Source organism: Lonchura striata, chromosome 2, assembly GCF_046129695.1.
Source record: "Lonchura striata isolate bLonStr1 chromosome 2, bLonStr1.mat, whole genome shotgun sequence".
NCBI lineage: Eukaryota > Metazoa > Chordata > Aves > Passeriformes > Estrildidae > Lonchura > Lonchura striata.
Window position 1 is genome coordinate 60700517 of NC_134604.1, and position 23544 is coordinate 60724060.

Below are 23544 nucleotides of genomic sequence, written 5' to 3' on the forward strand. Positions count from 1 at the left end.
GGGTTTTTCCCATCAAGATAAAAATCTTATTTTCTTCCCAACACTAAATGAGAAGCTCACACTTGGTATCAGAAAATGTGTATATTTGATCTCTGAATCTTGGGTAGAATTTAAAGAATACCTCTGATAATATACATTCTTTTCAGGGGAGTCACAGTAATTTCTTTCCCAAAGCTTTCAGAATCCTGAAACATATTAAGGTAATCTTACTTTTATATGCATCCATGTAAAACTAAACTTGAAGGAGTAGACTAGTGCAGAAGGGAGAGTTTTATTTGTCAGAATTATAAATGTTGTAAATTTAGCATTGTTTAATGTCATATGCATTCTGTACCATTTCTCCTGAAGTCACTGTCTTATAATGAAAAAATAGTCATAGCAGCAATAATACTCCCAGCCCCTAAAACACATCCATCTTGTCATCTTGTTTACAGTGAAACATGTTATTTAGTTGGGTTTTTTTAACATTCCACTTTGGAATATAAAAAATATTGAATGGGTTGTTTTATACCAGTAGAGCCTATCAAACCCATTGTTTCTATTTAAAACTTGATTAAATAACACTCAAACACCCTGAATTCAGACACTCTTAACAGTAACTTAAGTAAGAGTAATTGTACCTGCCTGCTCTGGATTAATTTCATTTAACACCAGTTAACATAACATGTAAGGGTCCACTAAGTTAAAATGATGGCCTATTAGAAGCTGCACTGAATCATTTTTCAGCCAATTTTAACTGAACAAAACCCTTCCCTAGAACTGATCATCAGTTTCTGAAAGCAGATGAGGCACAATTATGGACAGATCCTTCATCTAAATTAGTCACACATTAAAATATTTCACGTTCTTTCTTTTCATCATAGATTCTTACTAGGAAGTACCCAGGTTTCCATCCATTTTAAAAGCAAAACCAGAAACAATGGTATTTTGGTCTCTGAAAATATAAGAGACTTCTACATTTAGTAAAACAGTGCTGCTTCACAACAGCATTCAGGACCATTGCAAAGTCATTACATTTCACAATCACTAAGAAAATGGAATTTCCAGATTAAAAAAGGGCAGGCACAACTATCGGAATATTTCCTCATCACATGTAATAGACAAAAATGATATGACAACAATTTAGACTCAAACTTTATGTCAGTAACTGTCTCCTTGTCTGTGTACAGAAAAGAGCTTTTCCATTCTTTTCTAAAATAGCTTTGTTCCAGAATTAGTTTCAATGGAATGTTCCCCTACCTATTAAAGTATACTACCACTATAAATACTTACTGGAAACAAAGAGTTAAATTGTAAAGGCTTAATGGAAGACTTGTTTTCTTCCTCAGATTAACTCTCATAAATAGCCATAATCAACAGTATGATCCTCAAATATTAGCTAATAAAAATGCTAACAGAAGTGTCGTGGTTTGACACGGAAAGATAATTTTTTCCGGAAGGAAGGGGTCAATTTAGATATTGACCAATTGAAAGTAGACACGCCTCTGAGAACACAGAGGGGTTGAAAGCAGAATTCCCAGGGGAACTCGCTCTCTTTGGTTCCGGTCAGCGTGCAGTGCAGACCTCCCCTGCCCAGCCACAAGCTGGGTGGGGGAGGGGAAGCCCATGGCCTGAGAAAGGTAGGCCGAAAGCCCGAAGGGTGGTGAAAGGACTGGAACCGGGCTGGCCCCTGCAGATGGAAGGGTGGAAGAAATCTGGGATGTCTCCATTTCCCCCCCCAGAGTTCCTCTCCCGAGCGGGAGAGAGAAAGCCACAAGGAAGAAGGAGCGGGGGGAGCTGCAAGGTGCCCAGTTGTGTGGGAGTTGCTGGATGTCCGGGCATCGAGCCATCCTGGGAGTTCGGACTTTTAACCCTTCCTTGAGAAATGAAAGCTTTGTGAATTTTCCTTTCCCCTCCTCGGTTTGAAAGAGAGGAAGAGGGACACCTTGGACCCTAGGATGGGATGTTGGAAGGAGGAATTCTGGATGGGAGGGGGACAAGGAGTGGCTTTTGGCTGGACTTTTCCGTGTTAGCCACAACCTGAACCAAATCTTCTCCGTCAAGAGGGACTGTGTTTTGGGAGGATGCCAGTGAGTCAAGAGACCTGCTTCAGCTGAGAAAAAGACAAAAGTGGAGTGAACAGAGAAAAGGTTAGGGGGTTTGTGGTGGCGCCCCCTTGCCCTGGAAAGGAAAGAGAAGAGAAGAAGATCTCTGTTCTTGAGCCCTCGGCCCCAGGGGAAAATGGGGGGGACTGTGGTCCCAAACAATGAAAAACTGAACTGTTGTTTTCTCCCCTCTTGGCAGGGCATCCTTGAAAGGAAAAATCCTAAAGGCAGTGACCATCCATGCATTGGTGGTGAGAGCACTGTGCATAGAAAGGAGAAGGGTCACCATGGCAAACTTTTTCTCCGGGCGGTGCCATGTGTGACATGGAAACACAGGATGTGGAGCTGTGTTTCTTGGGGGGTCTGTGGCACAGGAGAGACTCTGTTCCCTCGATGGACTGGGTATCGGTTGTTTGGAGGGTGGAAACCTGATTGGGGTCCAGATTGTGTCTCACTGTGGTTTGTTGGATTTGGGTGGTGGGGGGAGGAATGTTTTGCAAGGTTTTCATTTGGATCTTTGTGTGGTTTTTTTTCCCTTCTTTAGTTTTCTCTTTTCTTTTGTAGTGGTAGTTTAATAAAGTTTTTTTTCCTGTTATCAAGTTTGGGCCTGCTTTGCTCTATTCTAGATTCCACTTCACAGCATTCCAGGTAGGGATCACATTTTCATGGGGGCACTGGCATTGTGCCAGTGTCAAACCATGACATTTGGTTCCCTGACCGGGAAAAGATAAGATAAGATCAGATAAGATAAGATCAGATAAGATAAGATAAGATGGTGATAAGGTGAATGCTGTGAAATGGGATCAGAAGGAATAAGAGCAAAGCATGTGTTGGGTTTTGAGATGAATTGGGGTGGAGATTTAGTGTAAGTTGCTGTTTTATGTAGAATGTGTTGAATGTAATTTTGATAATGATTTTTTTTGTAGTCTGTGTTCTCAGAGGCGAAGGGTGGAATGTCGTGGTTTGACACGGAAAGATAATTTTTTCCGGAAGGAAGGGGTCAATTTAGATATTGACCAATTGAAAGTAGACACGCCTCTGAGAACACAGAGGGGTTGAAAGCAGAATTCCCAGGGGAACTCGCTCTCTTTGGTTCCGGTCAGCGTGCAGTGCAGACCTCCCCTGCCCAGCCACAAGCTGGGTGGGGGAGGGGAAGCCCATGGCCTGAGAAAGGTAGGCCGAAAGCCCGAAGGGTGGTGAAAGGACTGGAACCGGGCTGGCCCCTGCAGATGGAAGGGTGGAAGAAATCTGGGATGTCTCCATTTCCCCCCCCAGAGTTCCTCTCCCGAGCGGGAGAGAGAAAGCCACAAGGAAGAAGGAGCGGGGGGAGCTGCAAGGTGCCCAGTTGTGTGGGAGTTGCTGGATGTCCGGGCATCGAGCCATCCTGGGAGTTCGGACTTTTAACCCTTCCTTGAGAAATGAAAGCTTTGTGAATTTTCCTTTCCCCTCCTCGGTTTGAAAGAGAGGAAGAGGGACACCTTGGACCCTAGGATGGGATGTTGGAAGGAGGAATTCTGGATGGGAGGGGGACAAGGAGTGGCTTTTGGCTGGACTTTTCCGTGTTAGCCACAACCTGAACCAAATCTTCTCCGTCAAGAGGGACTGTGTTTTGGGAGGATGCCAGTGAGTCAAGAGACCTGCTTCAGCTGAGAAAAAGACAAAAGTGGAGTGAACAGAGAAAAGGTTAGGGGGTTTGTGGTGGCGCCCCCTTGCCCTGGAAAGGAAAGAGAAGAGAAGAAGATCTCTGTTCTTGAGCCCTCGGCCCCAGGGGAAAATGGGGGGGACTGTGGTCCCAAACAATGAAAAACTGAACTGTTGTTTTCTCCCCTCTTGGCAGGGCATCCTTGAAAGGAAAAATCCTAAAGGCAGTGACCATCCATGCATTGGTGGTGAGAGCACTGTGCATAGAAAGGAGAAGGGTCACCATGGCAAACTTTTTCTCCGGGCGGTGCCATGTGTGACATGGAAACACAGGATGTGGAGCTGTGTTTCTTGGGGGGTCTGTGGCACAGGAGAGACTCTGTTCCCTCGATGGACTGGGTATCGGTTGTTTGGAGGGTGGAAACCTGATTGGGGTCCAGATTGTGTCTCACTGTGGTTTGTTGGATTTGGGTGGTGGGGGGAGGAATGTTTTGCAAGGTTTTCATTTGGATCTTTGTGTGGTTTTTTTTCCCTTCTTTAGTTTTCTCTTTTCTTTTGTAGTGGTAGTTTAATAAAGTTTTTTTTCCTGTTATCAAGTTTGGGCCTGCTTTGCTCTATTCTAGATTCCACTTCACAGCATTCCAGGTAGGGATCACATTTTCATGGGGGCACTGGCATTGTGCCAGTGTCAAACCATGACAAGAAGCCATGAAAATTAAGAAAAATCTTATAAATCAGGCAGAATAAATATTCAAAATATACCACAACACAGGAAAAACATCAAAACCACAAAAAAATATAATATATATATAGCTTGAAAGAATGTCAAAATATTTTTATTCCTTTCTTACCCTAAAGGACACAGAAAAAGAGAACTTCAGCTTCTCTCCCCTCCATATCATGGGAAAGAAGTTTTATGTTTTCATCTTCATAATTACTACTTTTATCTTTTGTGAACTACAGTCACCTATTTCCAACTGAATCTAATGCATTTATTATTAACTTAAGTAAGGAGGATTTGGACTTCAAGTCATTAAGGATTTCAGAAAGATAGGTTGGATGATCTATAATTAGCATTCTTGATGATTTAAACATGGTTTGATGATTACTAAATTCATCATCTTTAAATAAACACTTCTGACTCAGCATCAGCAAATAGAGACATTTTCATCAACTAATTTAGCCTAAGACTTTTTGGCAAACAAGAATAGGAAAGCACCAATAGCTTTATAAGATTGCAAAGACAGGAATAGACATGCAACTATGTTAACAAGTAGAAGGGAAAATATTATCATGAAACTGCATCCAGAATCACTGCAGACATTTGTTCCCATACCCCAGTGTTTTGCATTTTAAAGTGACTAATCAGAAAGCAGACACTACATAGACAAGAAAAAAGTCCTTATCTAAGTATTCAGGTAAGTGACCTACCCTTTTTTAATTACAATTAAATACTAACATACATTAGAAGTCAAGCCGTATCTTGTAGAAGCTCACAGAACATAATACAGAAAACATTTATTTCAGTACTTAGTGGTCAAAGAGGATGAAGCTAATGACCTCTGAATCAAAGTTTTAATCCTATAACGGAGCCACAGTATTCAGTTGCCGGTGACTTCTCAGGAAGTCTCCTGCTAAGTGAGCCAGGAAATGAAACAACTTAAAAGCGCCATGTACCCATAGTGGAAGAATGTACAAAGGCTGAGAAAACGTGTGCCCATTATAATCCTCAGCAAACAAACAAAAACCAAAATCAGGCACCACAATTATTTCATCAGTTCACTGCTGTCCAGAACTCGGACCTTCCCACAGCTCTCAAAGATCTGACCCACATTTAACAGCCAGAGCCAGAACATTACAGGTCATCTGAACTGCAAAATCTTGTACCAATACACTGCTGTCACACAAGGCTGAATGTCAGTCTTTCTAAACTCTCACACAAGGATCCGTTCAAGGATAAATATAATTCTTTACATTAGATAAGTGACAATACACATACCCCCAATAATTAATTGCAGTAGAACATGAATTATTTTGCATATCAGTTCTTAAACTCTGTTTTGCCTACAGACTCCTTAGAAACTTGGTTTGCATAACATGTTCTTTCCAAAATATTCCTCTGCTGAAATTAGTATGTTTGTTTGACTTTTTTACTTAAAGATAAGACACTTCTAGTTTTCAAAAACTTGTCTAAATTCTTTTAAGTTCAACAGAGGATCCTTCCTTCCATCTTTATAATTCAGGCATTCCAATGTACATATTTTGAATGAACACATTCTTTCCAGATTCAGTAACCACCTCTGGTTTTATATATTGCATTAACTTACTTCATATTAAGATATCAAAGACCTTTAACTCTCTTTTCTACTGTGTTACATCAGTCTTCAGCCACTGGGCTACATACCATTCCCCACACAGCACAAGCCATTCGGATTTTTTACCAGTATGTACTTTGTATGAAGCAAACCACTCCTCATTTTCCCCCTACATCAGCTGCTTTAACATAGATGAGACACTACAATGATGTGTAATGTGAGCTTCTTCAGAGGTCTGAGCTCATTTTAAGAACAAAACAAATAAAAAAGGAGACAGGTGTATCAGAGTACAAGAATATACTACCAGCCTATTTACACAGTGCCTGTGACATTTTGAAACAGCCCTGCAGCACAGTACCTGAAGCTTCACAGAGCAAAACAACATAAAACATTTATTCTCATGATTGCTTCAAGTAGCTTTTCACTTTTCCTGGCTTTCTGTATCAAGGTTGTTGTTTTTTTGTTTTTACTGATAGCTATTTCCTTCAGCCAAACAGGTGGCTGAGAGAATTCACCAAAGTATTTTTTAAAAACTTGTCCAATTACATAAGTTTAGACAACATTACTAAGTAACAGTTTAAGTATCTAGAGGGTTTTATGAATGATGACTTTCCTTCAGATGAAGTTTCTTACATCATTCCAGAGAAACTTATTACAGACTTAATACGATCTGCAATGTCTGCAAAAGCAAAATAGAGAACTATCCCAGAAAAGACAAACAAATATATGTTTCTTGTATGGATTTTGCTTTAGGGCCCACATGCATAGAAAAGGTTCAAGGTCAGATCTAGGACCCTGAATTTGCCTAAGCTGCCTCAAAACAAAGTGCAACAGTAATAAAAAAAATGGCAATGTACTATCAAAAATATTTAATTAACAGTCTGAAAAATAGAGATCTAGCAGGGGAACAATACGGTCCAACACCATATGTCATAATTAATAGCTGTATTTTAAATCAGATTTTATATTCTAAATTGTATATATGGTCTAAATTAGTTCTAAATGGTGTATGCTCCGATTTTCCATAAGCCCCTGTAAGTCTTTACACTGAAATTATTTCCCATTATACTACAATTTCTGTTACGTGTTTCACCAGCACAATACATTTGAAAACTGGAATCAGTATCTCCTGAAGTGAATGATCTCAGAGGATCATTCTGAGTTTTGATAAGGAGAGACTTCTCAAAGAACCTCAGCACCTTTTCTCAGAGCCACAGTCCTTTAGTAGCAGCTGCCAAATCCAGCAGCCCAACAGGGTCACCCCAGCCCCAGCTCCCTGCCCCAAGGTCTGGCCTGGTAGTGAGCTGAGCACAGTTCCCCACAGGCACGCACAAAACACGTGCACAGCACACACGTCTGGCAACACAGGTCACTGCAAACTCAGCACTTCAGTAAATGCAGCCGGCACCAACATCCTCTTCCCACTCCTGGCTGCTGGGGGTGAAAGTCCATTAGGAGACAACGTACACATGTGCACACATACTCAGAGAATTACCAGCCCTGTAACTGGCCTTGGGCTCGCTCACAGTTTGCCCAGCAGCTGGGGTCTGCCCAGCTAGTAACACAGGGCACGCCAGCTCCCGTGCCCCACTGCAGGTGCTGGCACTGAGACCCCCTCACAAACACGCAGACACTCTACAGAGCCCTCTGGGATGTGGCCCGGCACCCTCTACCCAGCAGCTGGTCCCAAGAGCCTCCGGTTACTTCATGCACAAATGTGCACACTAACGGGGGTCTCAGCCAGACCCCAGAGTCTCTGTGGTGCTTGGCCTGGGCTCCAGCTCCTCCAGCTGTATCATACAGATGCACATAGGCTTTTTTCTGGACTTCATGGCCATTGCCAAGTCTCATCTCCTGCTTCATTGTCCTCAGTTATCACACCCCACACACATCCCCTCACCTGACCCCACCATGTAGGCTCTTGTGACATGGTCAGACTCGAGCTGCTGGCACTGAGACCCCCCTATAGGCACACATACAGTACTGAGCCCCTTAAATAAGAGTTTAATGGGACTGCACTGATGAGGCCAAGGCAAGGCCTCACAAACATCCTGACCAGTCACTTGCTTACACACAAGCAGCTCCCTTTGCTCCTCTATTTTTCCCATGATTCATTCCACACAAAGCCACCGATCCTTCCTTTCCCCAGCCTTGTCCCTTCCCCAAACATCCCATTCTGACATGTGTACAATTCCAAAATGTTCTTACTTGCATCTGGGTAAGAATAAGCTGAGCTCTGTTAACTCAAGTGTCTGCCACCCGGGTCCCCAAGGGCTGATAATCTCCAGTGACAGCCCTGGCAGGAGCCAGGTCAGGGGGCTCATTTCTGTGACGAGGTTACCGGGTTCCCCCGCCCACTGCTGTGCCTCAGGGCTTTGCTGTGTGCACAGAGACAAGCCTTTTAATCACATAACCTATCACCCTTAGTATTTCCAGGCTGAACATCCAAAGCCATTACGAGAGTATTTATCAAAGCCATGAAAATAACATTTCAAAGTTCAAAGCTAGTGTATTTGGAAAACCATCACGTTTCAAGTTGTGGGGGTTTAGATTAAAAATAACAGGCATATAATTTATCAGATTCAGGTTGTTGCTCTTAAGTGTCAGGTGCTGGCTCGTGTGTAATCCTAATAAACATTTTCCAACAGTTATCAGCACACTTAAGTAATACAAAAAGCACCACACACCTTGTTGACCATATCGTATTATATTTGCTTTATAAACACTCATGACTGTTAATGTTATTGCTAAGCAACTGGATGATCTACCATTCAGTATTTGCATAGCACTGTCTATCAGCAAATAAATTACTTTAAACTCTTTTAGTTCACAATTCACAGGATTACATACCTAACTAACACTGAACTGTTTTTTTTTTTAAATTTTGATAAATTATCCAAATCACCGGATAACAAAAACTCATTCACCACTAGTATTTAAGACATTTGAACTGTAAGAAGATTAAAAAATATGGGAGGTTTGGGTGGCATAGGAGATAAGGGGAAAGCTGACGTTTTAATTAGACAGCAGCTTAGCAAGGCAGAACTAGAACTGCAGACATCATCTGGAATTTATGAAACACTATTTTATGCTTAGAAGGTGAGAGAACTCATCACTTCTTACCTAGTGGTTACAGAAGCTGCAAAATGCAAATCTGTTCATGCACAGAAAAAGAGACTTGGGAAAAAAAAGAATTCATTAGAAAATAAAAGAGGAAGAGACAAAGAGGAAGCAAGGCTGGGTTTTTATGTTAGGAGTAAAAAGCTGTCCTCTTCCACTGCCTCCTACATATTGCCTTCTCCAGTAGGCCTGTGCTCTCCTTCACCAGAGCATGGGGTGGTAGCTCTTTCAGATCCTTCTTCCTTTCCATTTTCCCTGAAAAGCCATGCTTTATTTGAATCAAAACCTCACTATTTCCAAACTATTTGATCTCAATGACATAATGTACAACCTAGCAAAAGAGCTACTTATTACGGATTACTTTTAACACCCCATTTCCCAAGTCTCACTGGTAAATGGCTCACCACCTTTTGCAAAACATTCTACAGAAATTCATATTCTGAGGGAGCAATGAGCTTGGCCAGACAAGCTGAGGGAGGAAGCATAGCTGGGCAAGCCCACTAACGGTGAGCAAAACAGGCTGTTGTATAGGAGCAAGTTTGTAAAGGCTGAACTTCATTGAGGGGGTCTGAAAACCTGACTGAATAAACAAAACACACTCTCAACACTGCAGTGATGAGCTGAAACCCTGTTTGTCACTGCTATGGAAAGGTCAAACAGAGCAAGAGTCAGCATATAGTTTTACATGCCCCATTCTTCCATGCAGAATCATCATCTCACTTCAATGGTGTAAGCAGCCATACACCAGCTGAACAGCAGCAGGAGGAGCTCACATATTCCCATTTGTCAGGTCAAAACAGTGGATAATTTTACAACTACTCCACAAGAGACACATTAAAATAGACAGATGAATGACAGGAATTTGGAGCAGTAGGCATGACTACAAAAATTCTGATTACCAAGTATCTGGAACTGAATGCTCTACTAGCTAGAGAATCATCCAAATATCAGTTAGGCAGGTTTTCTAAACATGGAGCTCTAAAAAGTCTATGGCCACCCATACAGCCATATGCTTAGGTTATAACAGACATTCCTAACTAACTGCCTTATTTTTTTGTTTGATCTTTCCCTCATGATTATTAATTTCCCACCTGTACTATTACCAGGGAAGCTGTGGCATCACTGTTTGCAGCCTAAATCCAAACACATACTTAAGCACAAAAATAACTGCAAAAAGCACAAGAAGATAACAGATTTAAGCTGCTTTTGCAAAAACACTGACCTCTTAGCATAGTTTGGGCAAGTCCTAGGACAGAGAATCTCTTTTCCATATTAAACATGAGAGAGGAAGTTTCAGTTTGCTTGCAAAGTCAACACTACAACAGCTGGGGCAGAGGGAAGAAGAAGTGACAAGAACAATGTCCTCCTACCCACCAAATGGAAGTGGGCTGCCAAAACAGAAGAATATTGCTACCCTTTTAAAAAGGAAAAAACTTCCAGGACAATGCTCTTAAAATTTTGGCCATCAGCAAGAATCAGAAGTAGAAAGAGTAAGGCTGAAGAGAGAGGACAACTCCCTACCTCTCCAGTCCTACAATGTCTACTTAACATGCACTGCTAATTAACAAAAACACATTCCAAGAAGAGTAACGGCTTCTTCAGGTTAAATACTTTTATAAAACAATACATATTTAATATGTATATAGTGGCATTACCTGGCATCAAACAAACCTAAAGTCTCTGTGGATAATGGACTATACATCAATTCTCCAGGTTAAAATGTAAGATATTCTACAGCCTACTTTGAATGTTTGAATCTTTTTTCAGGGAGAGTCAGAAGTAAGTGATACAAGACACACAGAAGCTTTTAAGTGCATTATATACACTTACTCAGATTAACAGTCATGGGTTTTTAAATCCTATCATAAACCTACACTATATTTCAATATAGTAATAAAAGAGAATGGAAACAAAGCTCCCACCATCAGCGTCAATGGAGAACTACTCATATACTGATAGACTAGGATACCTTTAGAATTTGAATGTGATAGCATCAAATTAGTACAAGTTTAAAGCCATTATCAAAATAACAAGTTGGACCAAAATTAACACTAAATCCTGACACTTCCAGTTATGTTGAAACTTGAGTATCAGTATCACCATGATAACATGAAGGCATGAGAAAAGGCCTTTCATGAAATTATCTTCAGATGGATGTAGTAGTTATGCATGGCCTAAAATCCTCAGAAGGAAAAAATGAGAATGTTATCAATTTCTGTGATGATGATGATCAGAGAAAAACAAACTTTAAAATTATCAGACTGCTGAGATTTCAGCAGTCTGAAATCTTACAGATTACAGAGGAAATGACTGACAACCAAGAGTTTGTTACATCAACATTATTTTAATTACTCTTTTTGCAGACTCTCCTTTCATGTAAAATCATGAGTATGGTACTTGCTTCAAAGTATATATGTATGATGGAAGGAAAAAAAAGTCTTTATAGCTCAGAGGCCATTTCCGATACTGACTTACACTTTCAATCATACTTTAAAAAGCTGTCAGCAAGACAGCAGTAGATTTCTTCATTAAACTGCGATTCCTTTGTTGTAACAACTAACATTTTACAAACTTCTAGTTGGTCTACATAACATCAAAATAAACTTTAGGAAAAAGATGGGTCAAACCCAAGAACTCCAGCCTCAGATGTGTGTTACCACAATTCAAAGTTACAACCAAGCTGTGTAACATTGTCATGTATCTGGATAAGCAGAAATAATTTCTGCATGTGAAGCACCATCTGCAAGCAATAAACATCTCTATTTTATTCTGGCATCCAGAAACATGACTAATGGCCTTTCACACAATAAGATACACAGCTGGAGAGGCTGCCAAGATAAACCTGGAGTACTTGTGTTTATTGTACAAAATCTTACACAATTGTTAAGAGTTCCCAGGAACTCTCAGCCTCTCCTGAAGTCTGTGTCTTCTCCCTACACATGCCCTAGCTACAACATCTATTCTAACATGCTGTAACAAACAGGTTTAGTATAATCCAAAACCTGTTAATACGCCCCAGATCATCAGGTGAGATGTTAGAACAGACCCAGCTAACAGCTGAAGCAGGACTGCTCAACACAGCATTTGGGGGAAAAGCACTGCCCTACGCACTGTCATTCTTCCAAGCAACAGCAACACTAATTAAGCACATGTTTAGAGTCAGAAAGTACTCCATAATTTGCAAGATATACAACAGGTGACTATGTCAACCAGGAATGCCAACATGTCCTTCAAGGGGACATCAACTCACAACAGCAGAAATCAAAATGAATCCTAAGAGATCAAGATCCTACAAGCGGGTAACAGTGTTGGATAGTATACCTGTCTATCCATAAGCACCACAATATTTCCACAAAAATTCAGCAGCCACCTCTCAAGGAGGCTGCCTGGCAATAACCGGTCCTCTGTTAAAGCCATACAGAATCCTTATGTCTTCTCCACAGAGCACATGGGTCACTTCCCATGAAATTAAGAGTGGTATTAATGAATCATCTTGAATTCTTAGATGAATGTAAGATCATTTTATTTAAAAACTTTCTAAAGATGGCCTCAGGACTAAAAAGCACCTTCTCAAAATAGAAATATTTAGTTCATACTCTTCAGCATTTGAAAATACTTCTGAAGCATAAGGATTTAAATTTATTTTCCTCTCCAGTGGAACCTTTGGTCTTATTCTTATACACCATTATGGTCCTAACTGAAAAATATTCAAAGTCCACTATATCTGAAGTTTAGAAAGCATGGAAAAATTAAGCTGTAGGTCATGTTATTTCAGTACCATCTAGAGAATATGATTCCCACCTTCCTCAAGCCTTAGCCTACTTTATTTCAAGTTTCACTGAACTAGCACTCAGGTACTAAGCCACAGGAGTGGCAAAGCCACCTCTTGGCTAATAAGTCTAGCATTGTTTTATAAAACAGGAAAATACCTTCTAAAAACCACATTTATAGAGTGAGGCTTACACAAACTCATTTTAAAACTTCCTCTTTAAACAAGTTAGTACCATACCTGTTGTTCATTACTACAACAGCTACCATGAGCAAGCAAATTCAGCAACTCAGTTTCTGTGAACTCCACAGTTTAAGACTGAGGACTAAAACCACCAAAAACTTCAAATGGTTTAGAAATCCACACTGCTTACATAAGCGATCTCTTTAATTTGTAATGCACATCAATGGCCACCAAAACCATGTTAATACTTTATTTAAAAATTAAAGAATTAACTGACTTAATGCCTTGTTAATCAGTCTGTGCTCAGCATTTAAACCTCATCACCCTTACAGGTCAAGAACATTCAGGTCAAGTCAAAAAAGCAGCACACAGAAGTAAGAGATGGCACAAAAAGCTTTGACAGCCCTATCTAGTGACAGAGGGACACCACTGCTGCAGAGGGTGATCACTGTTCCTTCTGGGGACAAAGCCCTCTTGATTATACATTAGTGCAGAATCATCAAAAATTAGATAATTGTAGCATAATAATACTGCTTTGAAAAGCTGGGGGAAATTTATTTTAAAGCCCTTAGTACTTAATTATTAGAGGCTGGGTTTGATAGTCTTTAAAATCAAATGGAAGAAATAGAAAAATTCCCAAAGCTGTTTACAAAAATTATATTCCACACCAACTTGCTCTAACTGTATAAACAGACATAGCTATGGATCTGTTTATATACAGACATATAATCCCATTTCCACAGACAAAATAGATCCAATAATCAAACTTACTCTTACAAGCTGTAGGAGCTTGGAGTTGACACAAATTCATTTTTTAATTTACTAAGCACTTAAAAAGATACCAAAAGTAATGGGTTTGGAGCTGAAGAAAACAATATCCTCTCTCACTAAGTGACCTCACTTCAAAAGTAATCATCTGCACCTTTAACCCAAGCTCCTTGTGATCACTGGAATTGCTTCTTCTGTAATACTCACAGAACTCATTTTACAGGCAGTCATGTTATTTGCCTTAGTTTGAGCTTATTTGAGGTTTAGCTTTCATTTTAAAGGTCAGTATGAATGCCTAGTGCCATAAAGCAGTTCCTTAATAGGATAACTGCATTTAATTGACCACTTCTATATACAAGAGCACAATGTTTATAAAATCCCACTCCTAGTTCCCATACCTGTAAGAATGTTTTCATTTAACAAAAAGCTAACAAACTCACAGGTGAAGCTGTCACTAACAGCACAGTTAAAAATCAACACATAAACATTCAAATATAATAGGTAATAGAAAAAAACAACTTTCTACTGTCTTTAGATGAAGACACTACTACAGACCTAGTAAAAAAAAATAAGGTCAGTGTGCTAAGTAAGACAGCAACTAGGCAACAAGGGCAGAGGGCTTATTAAAAAATGGTGGCCTTCACTAACAAAAGCTTCAGACCTTTCATAGGTTCAAATTATTCCTTTCTAAAACACTTCAAACTGTGAGGGGAAAAAAACATCAGTGTACAGTCCCCAGTCTCTAATGGTAATTATTTTTCTGACATGTTAAGAAGAGATATTGTATCACGTATTACACCATACTTTATACTACAGGTCCCAAAACTCTACTTTAGGTGGATTTCTGCCCCGAAGCAAAATTTCTGCCCCCTACAAGCAAAATCCTTGTATGACAGACTATGTTCAAGTTATAATTTTGAGGGAATAATCTTCAACTTTAGGTGCAAATAAGGAATTGACATTCATTTGGGGTGTAAATAAAATCCCTTGCCTTATAAAACAAATTAGTAATGCTTGTACTGAAACACCATCCAGTGGTCTCGTGTAATAAGCAAAGTCTCCTTCTTAGTATAAAGAGAAAAAGGAGAAAATAATTACATCCTGAATTTTATACAGACTAAGCTGAAGTTCAGGTTTGAGGGAGTAGGTGGAAACAGCATTTATATCACGTTACAGTCACTGTAATTTTAGGTTGAAAGGTAAATTCCTATATTTTAATATAGGGTGAGGCTTTATTGATATTAATGTACTTTGTAAATTAAGTAATGGATCATATTGAAAGCAATGAATTTGCCAGGCTTATCTAACCTGCATGGATTCCCCAAATGGTGGATGGAGTTTGCTAAGTAAATAAACCTCTTAATTATGTCAGAAATTAAAGAGCAAACAGGCGCAAAGAAGGGGGAAAAAATACAGGGCTTTAGCAGTTTTATTGTATTTTCTTTTAGGTAGTGCAGTATTGCAAAATGTAGGCAAACTTGGTGGGAAGAAATGATGATGTTTAATTTTCATTCAGACGGCTGAATGATTTATTATAACTACATTATAATACATTAATGTATTATATAACGGAAGATACTAAAACTACAAACTTACTTGTTTTAACTACCATATCTAACTCTCAACTCGCCACCCTCTGTTGAGAGTTCAGACACAGGTGATCTGATTGGCCATCAGGCTTAAGTAATCTTCGCTAGAATCTAATCAAGTAATCACCCCAGGTAAACAATTCTCTAAGCACATTCCACATGTGAAAAATAAGGAGCAGAAATAGAAATTGTTTTCTCTTTCTTTCCTCTGTGCTGCTCTATGAAAAATCCTGAAAGAAAGAAGGATGTCTCTGCAACAGTGCAGAAAAAAAAAATCCTTCAGGCAACAAGAATACCTGCCTCACAGAAAGCCAGTCACTACATGATTTATTCCAGTGAAGTCCACATAAAGACTAAGTTCCAAAAAGTAATGACCTGAGAATAAGTGAATGTCACAGGTCAATCAAATTGATGAGACTATTCACTAAACCAAAGGATTACTCAGACATCTCCAATCTAATTCTGCATTCTGTGCTAAGAACCAAACAGGAACAGCTAGTCAAGCCATAACATCTTGCATATACTTTGGTATTTACAGAAAGGCAGAAAGGAGAATTTCTTTAGGAAAAATGTACACAGATTCAAAAAAGCAGGCCAGATTTTGGAACAGCAGGCGCTTAAGGAGGGACACATAACAGATGGTAGTTCAGGGTGACAAAATGTGGCAATACAAACCATTCACTGCTTAAGAGCAATGGCAAGCAAAAATCCAAGATTTATCTCATCCATTCATATATGGCACTAAAGCCCAAAGAAAAATGTTAAATCGACAAATTTGTGTAGAATGAGCAAGAAGCACAGATAGCCTTTTGCATCATTATTACACTGTCATCAAAATTACAGTTTTTAAAAAGCCTTTGAAAGAGGCAGAAAATTAATCTGAAACAGTAACTTGAGTTACTTCCTACAAGCAGGAATTTGGGTGTTAATGTTGCCTGAAGAGACAAGCAAAATGCCCTATAGCTTCAGTACTGCCACACTGGAAGCACTGGTTTGACTGCTAGCAGTGGAGATACAGTCAGGTCTTCCAAGCAGCACGTATTTTTGGAGAACAATGTGAAGACTGACATGGGAACGGAATGCAGCATTACTGTTCATTGTTCTCATTTGCAAGCTGCTTTATTAAAAAACTCAACAGTTCTGAGTTAGTTAAAAAAGGAGTATCAAAACTGATTGAAAAGGGATATATGGGAGAAATCTCCAGAGCAGATGCAAACATAGGGAAGAATACCTAAAAAATCTTGATAAATTTTAGCACTAATACAAGGGAACAGATACTTGCTTTTGATGTATAGCATATTCTCATTTTTATCACCACTCTTAATTTATTAGTAAAGAAACTAATCTAAGTTCTTTGAATATCCTCACTCCTATGTTCTTATCAATTTTTTTACTTGTTCCTGATTTCAAGCAGCTGCAAGTGTTGCAGCCAAAGATATAAAAGGTCTTAAAATTTATGTATGAATAAATGTACAAGTCCAGAAGCCCTTCTAACTTGTCCCTACTTTCTTCCCCTTAAAAAAAGCTGCAGCATTAACTCAGGTTTCAGACACCATTAGGTGATAAACACAGCTAGTGCCCGAGGCATAATAAAGCTTCAAATCAGCACTTATACACTACTGTACACCAGAGAACCCAACCACACAAGCTATAAATCTATGAGTTCAAACTTTTCTATCATTACTTATAGGGGGGGGGGGAAAGACTTAGCTGCTTTAAGTGATTTTCTGTCAGGTCTACTCCCTCTTAAGGGAAACTTCCTACATTAGCTAGCTGCTTTCAAGTCCAGTTCCTGTGCTGTTCCAGTATCCAACTAAGCTTCAATTTCACTGTAATCCTGAAGTCACCCAGGAGCATTCCATATGTACATAGCAGCTGTGCTGATGTCAGCTGTTCTTCATTTACTCTTACATACTTCCGTCTAATTTCATCTCTCCATTGTTTTTATATGCACACAAAGATTTTGCAAATCAATTTTTCATGCTTTTTCATCTAATACAAAGTACTACCAGAGACCAGGAAACCATTTAAAAAAAAATAGTTCAAATTCTGAAAAATTCTAAACACAACAGCAGCAGGTATGTGGAAATTCCTCTGAAACATTCAAATGGATAAGGACGCTTTAATGTGAGCTCTAAAATAATTCCATCCAATGATGAAACTTCAGTTTAAGGCAGGACAAAGTTATAGTTTGGGAAAACCTATATAAATCACACTTCTATCTTTGAAGGCCAATTATGATCTCATTAAATCCATTTATAACCATACAAGTTGTTATTTATTTAAAAGTTATTTTCTTCAGAATTACAGGTGATATCTTAACTTGAATCTGGAAAGAAGAGGTCAGATACTGGTATGGTCACAATTGTTGAATAGTTACCCAGAAGAAAACCACTAAAAGCCATACACTGCCTTAACTGTGCAAGCTCCTATAACCCTCTCTTAAGACAAAATATTCTCTTACCCCCATGAAAGTGACACCCATCTGTGCAAGGTGCCATTTCTTCATTTAATGTTTTTTAACACCAGGCTAAAACCCACATATTTTCCTGACCTCCACTTCTTTAGTCCATGGAGGGAACAAGAAACGTCACTTTCTACAGGAGAAAGCAAAGCTACTCATGTGAGAGCAACCAAGGGAATGAAACAATACAATACAGAACAGTTCATGAGAACAGTAAATTCATATTCTTTTAGAAAATTAGCAAGTGATCAGGGAAGTGTCACTGTTATCAGCAAAAGAATCAGAAACTTAATATGGTCTTTAAACTGAAAACTCAAGTTAAATAGCAGAATATCTATCTATTCCTGTAACAACCCACAACTCACCTCACGTTGCTGACATCAACTTACGGACCTGTCCTAGGAGCCGTGCAGCCGCCAATTCTTCTCAAAGTCCATGCAACAAACAAAACTGGAATGGTTCAACCATTAGTCACCACTGCTTTCAGAAAATTCCTTTTTCTAGCTTTCAGTTAAAAACACTTTTTCTAAACTTACCCCTAAATCACATTCATTCTTTCAAGACTCAGGGATGCCTTCATGTCTGATGAACCAAGGAATGAGCATACTTCCCTCAATTAAAAAAAGATCTGAAAAAATATTTTTGACACTATTACCTGCTCAAATCCCCATGTCCTGCAAACTGGACTGAAAGAATGAAATCCAACTTCAAGAACACCATCGCTGAAGGAACAAGTCTGGCTTTCAGAAAATCATGTAAAATTGTTCGTTTTCTTACCCACCTCCTCAGTGTAAAGCAAGAGGATACAAACACTCCAAAACCTATGCTCTTTAGTCCCACTTACTTGTTTATAAAATCAAAATAATTTTCTGGTTTACAAAAATAACACTTTTTGATACATCTCCCTTCCTGAAACTAAACTGACAAAGCATCTCTCACACAAATGACAAGTTTAGCTCTGGCTGAAGTAGCAACATCAGCAAGAATTTCCCCCAAATTTCCTGATCTTTACAGGGTATTTCCTCAAAGCATCCTGTAATAGAGAAAGAGCTGCAGCATAAGCCACAGAGGGTGGACAGAAGGTGAAAAGAAGAAAGCAAAACTTTCAAGTTAAACACAACAGCTCTTCTGGGACAGGAAAAACAGTGTCAAAAGTCAGGAATTTTATTTACTGGCTATGAAACAATTAGGAGGAGCTGGTAGCTGGTCAAGAAGACGTAAAGGAGCATGAATTAAGTAGCTCAAATGCTCAAAGAAATCTTTAAGAGAACAGAAAGAGGAAAAACAGGAACATCATATGCCTTTTTTCGAAATTCTGCTAGTACCAGCCATTACAAACCTCCAAAATCATAATGCGTTTTTCCATATATCCTGGCCTTCTGGAGTTTGCCAGAAGAGTCACTCAATACATACACTTATGGCAAGTACAATATAAACATGAAGAAAATTGTTTCAGGTATCTTTATTATTTAATAACACAAAGGAAGGAGTTATTGTTCTAAGGCTGTATCAAGAACCCAGGATTCCAACTGTAAAACTCAGAGCATGACAGAAACATGCTAATGCGATGGTGATAAAACAAGTATCAAAATACTGACTGTAAAATTGCAACAGGCTTTTTTGTTTGGTTTTTGCTTTTGTTTTGGTGGTTTTGTCTCCTAGTTGTGATGGGGAGGAGTAAAGCCATTTTAAGAACTGAGACAGTAACAAACAGTTCTCAGTGCCTGTTTCGTAAGTATTTGACAGTCCTAAATTTACCTACTACAGAACAAAATGACCAAAAAACTGTGGCTGAGGCAAGTGTAAGTATACCTATTAAGGCACAAAGGGTATCAGACCTTAAATTGACTAGAAATTTTGAAAACAGGTATTTTCAACTAAAAGCACTGCTGGCACAAAACCCTAGTCAGATGTTAGAATTTATTTCCGAGACCCACAGATCTTCAGCTATTAATGTCTAGATTACTTCTGTTCAGTACAAAATTCATGTCTATATTTTAACAACTACTCAATTTTTAAGTTCATCACATATGTATTTCCACATATTATAATAGGATTGAATTTGATACATTAAACTGATTTCTTTTTAAGGTCTAAGTTAACAAGTGTTACTGTGCTTTCATAGTTTAACACAGGCATGTGAGTACGAGTTCTCTAAAAATACCAGGTTATAAATTCAGCACTTTACTCAATAATCACAGAAGCACCAAGACAAACAAGTTTGATAATCACAGAAAAATAAGATATTAAAAAGCCACCCAACAGAAAGCCAATTTCAGAAAGTCCAGTGAAAATTGCTCACTACATAAGTATGTACTTAAACAGCACCATCTGAACAATTATTTTTAGAATGTACTAGGACTGCAGTGCATTCCAGAATAGTAAGAAGTGACAACTGCCATGAAGCAGTAGCCTCAGAGCTATGTAAAGACTACTGAATAATTTAAATAAGATGGTGAATTTAACAAACATCTCGGCATTAGTTAAAAAAAAAAGTTTTGTGGAAACTGATTTGAGAAATTAATTGGATTCAAGTATAAGCATCTGGCTAGTTTACTTCAACTGCCAGAAGCAGAAAACAGAAAAACGAAAGTGCTCTTCACTTACTGCCAGAGGGTCTGGTACACCCTCCTGACTCCTATTCTCACACTCAGCTTCAGAACAAAACTTTCCCCTTTCCTAATATGAACATTAGAATTAAGTCCCATTCTTTGAAACCCATTTCCTATAGTGAGAACAAGTGCACAAGCATGTGCGTGTTTTTCACTACTGCCAGACAGAAGGTTTTTATTTGAGATCTTGCAAGACATTTAATTAAATTTGACTACAGAATCCCTTAGGGGGAATGATTAAAAGCTTTCTGCTTTCTAACAAACAACTTCTCACTCTTAAAGAAAAATCTAAGATTTCCACTTTTATAGCTCTCAACAGTTCCAACACACTTTTTTTGTGACACAAAGCCACAGGAAACCTCAAAAGATGCACTACTTCCCATATTGCCCATTGCGACATTTTGTCTCAAATTTAAGTAAACCCGGCAAGGTAGAAGTCTAAATACCATTTTCACAAGAACCTTTATTAATATTATTTCTAATAATTTTCATATAAGTAGAAAAGGCTTTACAAATGTAACAGTCTGAATCACAGCAGAACCCTGTTTCACAGATTCACATGGCATCTCCTATGCAAGGGACAGCAAGATCCAACCACATTATTAAAGTCATAATCTTGGATTTATTTACTTGATTTTCAGATAGGAAGATGCCAGGTTTAGATTTTATAAAGGATATCTATATGACATTGTAACAAAAGGACCATGGGAGGCCAAACACATTTCCTAAAGAACGATGCATTGCAAGTAATTTTCTGCCTAGGTCTCCATTTCTAGGGTGGTTCTGTGTGATGGAAAAAGGAGTCATGTCTTTCCCAATCCCACTTTTTGCCAGGAGATCCTGCTTAGGGAAGGCCAAGATCCAAACCCAGTCATCTTCCAGCAACATAAGATCTTCTGCTGAAGGCTTGTGATGCAGTATAAAGGTTAGAAGGTTTCCTGAAGCAATTTGGAGGGAATGAAGAGGGAGAGAGAGTCACAAGATGCACCAAAGTAATAATGCATGTAACATAGTTCCAAATGACTTCAACTCAGCATCAAAGAGGAACTGGTAAAATCTCCTTAGAATGTCATTGCCAGTTTTCAAGTGATTTCTTTTGCTAAAAATCAAAAAGGAATTTAGACTAAACTTCCTGTGCCAGCAATGACATAGCTGGAAAAAGAAAGGTTTGACTGTGGGCTACCGATGTTTGCAAGGAAGAGGCTGGTGCTCTGCACAGCATGAAGTGAGAAAGCCAGAATTTACCTGAGCCGATTCTCTTTCTCTGGGCCTGAGGGATTGCTGATCATGTGAGTTAGCAGCATATCCCCTTAATCAGAGTATTCTAGTCTATTTTCTTCACATGGACAAAAGAACAGGACTTTACAAACCCAGCAGCCACAGGCTCCTCTAAAGGAAGAAATGTATTTATGTGTTTAGAACTGGCGAACTTTTTCAGTGCCGGGAATCACATCAGATTTCAAACCCATTTGATGATCTCCACCTTACTGCACATTCAAACCTAGCGTTAGTGTAAAGAGACAGGGAGGAGATGAAAACTGTGTGGCTATGGACCATATACAATCACTGGACTTATCTTGGCTCCAGCCACTAGTTTATGCTCTTGACTTAATTTCCTGTCTAGAGAAGGGTCACACCAAGAACATCATTAGTGCTTCACAGAACTGTAGCACAAATATGACCCATGGACAGGAAGCTTACACAAAGGCATTCTTTCCAAGTGCCCAGAACATTTTTCTCCTCTCTCTCTCCCCAACACTTTTTCTTTACAATGTTCACACTCTTTCCCTCTCTCAGCCTAGAGAAGTGGAAGACAACATTAACAAAAAAATGCATAGAGAAACAGCATAAAGTCATCCTTCACACCTCAGCGGATGGCAGTTCAAAGGGGCCCTACCTACCTGCAACCCTGTTGTTTGCTTCAAGAACTGTTTGCCCAAGGAAAAAGAGACGAGCAAATCCTGGAAGCAGATCCTTCCCCAAAGGAAGTTTCTTTCTGAGTCTGCAACCTGGAGCTTTTGCTTGAGACTCAGTCCTCTGAGCAGATTCTTTCTTCAAACTCTCACACTGGTTCTTTACTTTTGTGGGCAGCTGGAAAAAGAATGAAGCCGTAGGCTGAGGCAGGGACTCCATACTTCCAGGATAGGGAGGCAGAAAGACTGGAGGGGAAGGAAAAGTGCTAGTTGGTAACTTCTTGAATAATGATCTGTATTCCCTCATTTTCTGCCACACAGAGACATACACATAGTCACTGCAATAGGGGAGGATGACAAGAGATGAGTACTAGACATGCAGTTTTTTCATGCTCTGATGCCAAAAAAAAAACAACCCCAAAGTGCTGAACTCTGAACTTTCAAGACTATAAGACATCTAGCAACAGATGAGATCAATCATAAGATGCTTTGTCCAGAAAGTTCTGTAAGTTTTTTTTACAAGTAGATGTAGGTGGTGGGGAGGGGGAAATTTAAGTGCTCATTTCTGGGAAAAATAATGCAAATCTCTCCTCTGTTCACCTTTTCTCAAGTGAATTAAAAATGGCATCTATTGCAATGCAGTGAACATCTCCCCATAATTTCTTTTAAGAAGAAATGGTCATACTTACCTGAATGTTTTCCTCACCAATGATTTTCTAACACCATTCCTAACTCCTCTGTAAAGGTCTTAGTCCAATCTCAAGTTTTCTAGTTTATGTGCCAAAATCGGACTGACTGAACACTAATAGCAGCTTAATGCTGTTGTGACAACCTTTGATCTAACCTAGGCAGATTATGATTGCTGTGGAAGATAAGAACCAACTCAAAATTCCTGCATCATATTTCTGGATTTCTAATATACTCCTCTTTTTATTCCTGAAAACCCAAATGCCCTAGGAGTTGTGATTACACGAACAAATCCTGAAAGCTGGTTAAGACTCCTATGAAATTTTATCAGTAGCATGGAGCCCACATACAACAAAACAGAAGAAGTCACTGGACTTCCAACACCTACAGGGACAGCTG

General features: G+C 39.1%; 1 protein-coding gene across 3 annotated transcripts in view; it reads right to left on the reverse strand.

Annotated features, from left to right (window-relative positions):
- Positions 1–23544, reverse strand: part of TSC22D1 (TSC22 domain family member 1) — a 94634-nt gene that overhangs the window by 34848 nt on the left and 36242 nt on the right. Inside the window, exons 3-4 of one of the 3 annotated variants that reach the window (XR_013339477.1) lie at positions 22447–22636; positions 19381–21483 (exon numbers count right to left, since the gene is read on the reverse strand). The exons of 1 other annotated variant lie outside the window; for it this stretch is intronic. Coding sequence is in view for 1 of the 2 variants with exons in the window: in XM_077781390.1 (XP_077637516.1) it covers positions 22621–22636 (16 nt within the window). In the remaining variant the exon portion in view is untranslated. Of the gene's footprint in view, positions 1–19380; positions 22637–23544 lie in introns of those variants that run through there. One more of the 3 variants, XM_077781390.1, reaches the window with a different exon arrangement.